Below are 5,735 nucleotides of genomic sequence, written 5' to 3' on the forward strand. Positions count from 1 at the left end.
CAATCATGGACTGGAAACGAGCAGCTTATCACGGCCACGGATGTATGTACAAGTGACAAAGTGGGGGGGGAGGGGGGGTCGCATGTGTTCCTGGAGTTCACAACGCCCTCTGCATTTAACACGGACTAAGATACAAATTGTGTAGCCAAATAAAACCACCGGTAGCGCTGAAAACTTCAAGAACAGTATTCTTATCAGCTAAGTGACACCTTTTCGTGGCCGTCCCCCGACTCCCGCCGACCATGTAGTTTCCAGTCCATTTTAATCTTAATCCGTGATTCTTGTCTATGCCTATAGGTGCAGGTGTGCAGCTGGTGCACACCACATAGATTAATATAGATATAATAGTAAAAATGTATTTTGATTTTAATTCAATATCCTGTAATAACGCAAAAATACGATAATTATAAAAACAACTCCTGTCGATAGTTATATTAAAATCGGATGTTAAAGTCAATCAAAGTATCTGTATGATTCTCTACACTTATAAGTGCTGGAGAATAATATCAAATGCAAGTATTAAAGTATAGTAAAATCACGCTATTGCCTTAGCCATATTATATAATCCTAATGCAATAACAGAGCTTCACTGTGATGCTAGTAACCATGGATATGGTTCCATTTTATTTCAGAAGCAACCCGATAATCAATTCCACCCGATTTTTTATTATAGTCATAGGACTACTGAGTCCGAATCACGATACCATAGTTATGAGCTAGAAATGTTAGCTATTATAAATTATATTAAGCGGTTCTGCGTATATTTACAAGGTATAAAATTTAAGATAATAACCGATTGTAATAGTGTTGCACTGACACTACAAAAAAAAAGATATAAATCCTCGAATCGCTAGGCGGGCCATGTTTTTACAAAATATTTTGTACGAGATAGAGCATAGATCTGGGTTGCAAATGCAGCACGTTGACGCATTAAGTCGCTGTAAGCATATTTTAGTAATAGAAGGTTGTACGTTTAATCAGGCCCTGGCTATTAAACAACAAACCGACCCTGAAATTAGACCTATTTCTGGAGAACTTGAACGGTCAGAACACCCGCTATTTGAGTCACGTAACGGGTTAGTGTATCGAAAGAATCCGTGAAATACCGAAAAATTTTCTTGCTACACTTAAATTGTCAAGTTTTTGTTTCTACAATTCTATACTATGTTGAAGCAAAAACTCGGCGTGGAAATTTTTTTATAGCGCTATCTAGTGTATAACTTTGAGCTCATTAATTAGTGTACAAGCACTAAACATAAAATCTTGATAAATGCATATTTTTATTTATATTTTTCAATATTCACTATTAATTTATTGTAATATTGTTCCAGAGTAGGAATTCGTCAAACCGTTAATGTGAGTACATCTAGTCTTAGACAAATTACGAAGCTTCAAAGATCCTTCAATTTTTGATAGAACTTTATCTTAAGTATAACTTCGTTTAGTACTTGAGGAGAAAAATACATACAAACTTTCTAAGGTCAAAAATAGGTCACAAACTATAATACTTGCTTCACAACTATGTTCTACAAATGTATTTAATCTATGGGCCTGACAAGGGATGTAAGGTATATGATAACCAACTAGTTCAGATAACATGGCTTGAGCTCCTTGAAATTTTCCGGACGGACATACTGCTTGCATAGTCATATGACTGAAATGCAATACGTTCTAAATCAAGACAGTTTTTAGTCAACACATCACAGATATTTTGAGCTGTACCTTTTCCAGTTTTATCAGTTACTTCCAATAATTCAAGTAATCGCTCTAATGCTTTTCCTGATGAATCTACATAACGGACACAAACCGACATCTGGTCACGATTAGACAAATCTGGGGTAGTATCTGCCATAACTGAATACATATTTGCTGCATTTACTTCATTAATTATTTGTTTTTTTGTTTCCAAAGCAAGTAATGCGATGAACTCATTTTGAGAGTCACGACTCATATAATTAACGTGATAAGGTCGAAATTTGGCTTCTTCTATCCAAGTCTTCATAACTGGACAGTGACGTGATAAAAGTAAAACAATTTGATTAAAGTTCCCATTTTTCTCATCTCTGTCTCCTCTGAAAGGTAATCGTGATAAAGTACGAGATACATCAAAATGTTAATTACATCTTTATGAAATTCTTTCTGCTGAATAAAGTTAATGGCTTTTTTTCTATGTTCCTTATTAAGAAGTCCATCAATATGATTAGAATGTAAAATAAAATTGCTGTAATTGTTCAATGCGAATTGGTGTGACTTTGATGTAAAATGTAATTCCAATTTTCCTTTTCTGTTTTTACCTTTAGATTTCATCTTGTGCCATGTCCTAACTCCTTCTTTTGTCCATGATGTTTCATCACATGAACGATTCGGACCAGTAGGAAATAATCCACATATGAAACAGTAAATTGAATCATTATGTACACTGTACTCTAAATATGGATATTCTGTGAACCAATTTGAATTGAACTGTCGTTGTCTTCCTTGAGGAATATTGACGTTTATAGGATATCTTGGTAATTTTGGTTGAAATGGCCCTAAGCTTAATAAATAATTTCGTTGAGAGGACGACTGAACTTTTTCTCTTTTTCCAGGGTCGTGGTCCAAGAGTTTATCAATTATATTATTAGTTTCATTATTGTGACCTAAAGATAATTCTGATGTCAAAACAGATGTAGCCATTTTTACAAATTCATGAGACTTTTCATTGATGAAAGAAATCATACTGATACTTTCAGTTAAAAAAGATATAGGGTTAGGAATAGAAACATTAGTAACTTTTGTGAGGAGATTATTGCATTCACTTAACATACAAAGTAAAGCAGAAAATTGTCCAACACAATCTAACCATGTATGGTCAGTAGTAGGTACTAAAATTAATGTCTACAAAGTTTAAATTTATATTAAAGGTATTTAATTATTTATCTATTACAATTTATAGTAGCATTTCTGATTATGTTTTTTAAATTTTTAAATACTTAATTAATGTAATTACGTACCTGATTTTTTCGTTGAAAGTTAAGTTGGGCCGCACTAAAAGGGTTATTGGCTTTTCCAAGACTAATGTCTTTTACTTTGACATTATTACCCCCATGCATTTTGATTTCATGTTTACGTCGATAATCATGGTCAAACGAACTTCCACATGATAAACATTCGACCTTAGTGCGTTTGCGTTTCCTTTTATTATTATCGCACATATTTAAAAACGTAGTACTAATATTTTAATATGTAAACGTAAAAATGATTATGACAAGAGCACTTTCTAACGAGACATCATATGAAGTAAGCACTGTACGGTACACGTAGGTACGTCTGTACTATACTGTACGTAAGATATTAAACAACTACGATTATTGTTTCATGATAATAATTATTACATGTTCAGCAAGCTGTTCATCAAAAATATTATTATGTCTATTTTTATCGTCAGTAGGCGATAACGGTGAGTGGTAACCACGTCATGCTTTAGCCCGTATAAATGTATAATAATAATACAATAAATGTGATAATGTGAAATGTCGATATTAATCTTAGCTGCGGAAAAAATCATCAACATTAAGCTTAAAATAGAACATATTTTTCCACTGTGGTTTATTTTATTTTATTAATTTTTTTTCATATTTTTTTTTTTTTTGTATTTTTATATTTTATACAAATTTTCTTGTATTTGACAATGTGTAAATGTGCCGACTGAAATATTAGGTTAAATGAGTGAGGGGTCGTGACGACCTCTTAAACCCCCCCCCCCCCCCTCGCTCCGGCCCTGTATGTTATCGAAACTTATGCACGAGCATAGTCAAAACTGGAATGAGTATTTATATCAAATACAGTTCGCTGTAAATAATACGTTTAACAGATCAATACAGAATACACCTAGTAAATTATTATTTGGTATTGATCAAATAGGAGAGTCAACAGATTATGTTAGATTATATTTACAAACGCTTAATGAATTTGAAAATGATCAACGTAATTTTGATAAAATTAGGCAAAATGCTCAGGAAAACATATGTGTAGGACAACTAAATAATAAAGCTTACTATGATTCGACTAAACGACCGGCCATGCAGTATTCTGTTGGCAAATATATCATGATTAAAAATGTCGATACTTTTTTTTTTTTTTTTATTATTAATTTATCTACCTCATTAAGCAATGCTTGTGGCGAGGTAGATGAGTTGATAGTGTACAATATAATATAATATTTAAATTAAAAACAAAGAAAATAAATATGATAAGATTAACAAAGAAGAACAAAATTTGTGATTAGCAACAATATTAAATACTTCAATTCTACATAATATATAATTAAAGTTCAAGTAATAAGTAATTAACAATAGCTTTTTTATTAGTTATAAAATTATACTTATTTACATTACTAGAAATAATTTTTTTTAGGTACAGCGGCAATGAATTGAAATTTGTTGGACCTAGATAGTCCACAAATTTTTTCCCAAAACTCTTATTAGTGTAGTTTACTTGCATGTCATATGACCTATTTTCCCTTTTATTATTTTTTTGGAAACCAAAGTTATCAATTTGGAACATAATAGAGAACTGCTTGTATAAATATCTGACCGGCAGAGCTTTAAAAACTTTATAATTAGTAGTAGACGAACCATATAATTCCTTTTTATTCAAACAAATTCTTATGGCGAGATTCTGTTGAATCTCAAGAGGCCTGATTGCATTGTCAGTACAACCACCCCAAACTATTAAACCATACTGGAAAATTGATTTGTATAGTGAATTATATACAATACGCAAAATTTCTGTTGGTAAAAGTTTGTTCAGTTTAAATAGTTTGGAAATTATAGATCTTAACCTCATAACTAAATATTCGACATGCAATTTCCAACGGAGATTACAATCAATAATTAGACCTAAATATTTCACTCGAGTGACTCTTATTAATTTTTGGCAGTTGCATAAGTTTAAATTTAAATCGCTAGTATCACAAGAGTGGATATAAATGTCATTGAGCGGAATGGCTGAGTTATAAATTGAAAAGGCAACAAATACACTTTTATTTATATTCAAAGTGAGTTTGATATTATTCAATTCTTTAAATATGTTATTTACTCCTATTGTTGCTTTGTGATGAACATTGTCCCAAGTGTTGCTGGAGAATAAAAGGCAGGTGTCATCAGCATAAGTGGTAATTAGACCATCAATACTTAAGTTACAAATGTTGTTTATATATAGGATGAACAAAACTGGACCTAAAACACCAAATACTACACCAAATGTTTGCAAACAATTATTGCCTAAATTCAAAGGTCCATATAAAATAGATAAGGTCCTCCCTCACGATTGTCTCTGATATTGAAGGGCACCAGGTGACCCGAATACCTCTAAATACAGTTGTCGCTGCGAGAGACATCAAACGTTGGGTTAAACAGTATTAATTTTATCTGTTTGATTTTGTAAATAAATCAATAAAAAAAAAATATGTATCTTGTATTTATTCGTACTCACTTGTATTTTTTTTTAAGCATTACCACCTACCAGGTGCTTCAGAAAGTGTTAAAGTGTTCTCTTATTATTATCTTTATTTTATTTTATTTTCATTGTATGCATAATATTATACTTAATTTATTATATTGTAATTTTTTTTTTCGTTTTGTATTGTATAATTATAAATATTATGATATAATCAATGATATATTTATACCCAGCGCGACAGTAGTGGAGCGAAGCTAAGTATAAAAAAAAAAGCGTAGTAGCCACCATGAACT

At 31.5% G+C, this 5,735-nt stretch overlaps 1 protein-coding gene across 1 annotated transcript; it reads right to left on the reverse strand.

Annotated features, from left to right (window-relative positions):
- Positions 1 to 1,588: 1,588 nt before the first annotated feature.
- LOC132938941 (zinc finger MYM-type protein 1-like) lies at positions 1,589 to 2,002 on the reverse strand. The gene has a single exon (XM_061005921.1). It carries the CDS (start codon positions 2,000 to 2,002, stop codon positions 1,589 to 1,591), a length of 414 nt encoding a protein of 137 aa, XP_060861904.1.
- Between the last annotated feature and the right edge of the window lie 3,733 nt (positions 2,003 to 5,735).

The sequence above is a fragment of the Metopolophium dirhodum genome, chromosome 2 (genome assembly GCF_019925205.1).
Source record: "Metopolophium dirhodum isolate CAU chromosome 2, ASM1992520v1, whole genome shotgun sequence".
NCBI classification, from domain to species: Eukaryota; Metazoa; Arthropoda; class Insecta; order Hemiptera; family Aphididae; genus Metopolophium; species Metopolophium dirhodum.

Coding starts and splice junctions, on each gene's coding strand:
- LOC132938941 (XM_061005921.1), bottom strand. CDS start 2,002: ATGAAGACTTGGATAGAAGAAGCCAAATTTCGACCTTATCACGTTAAT.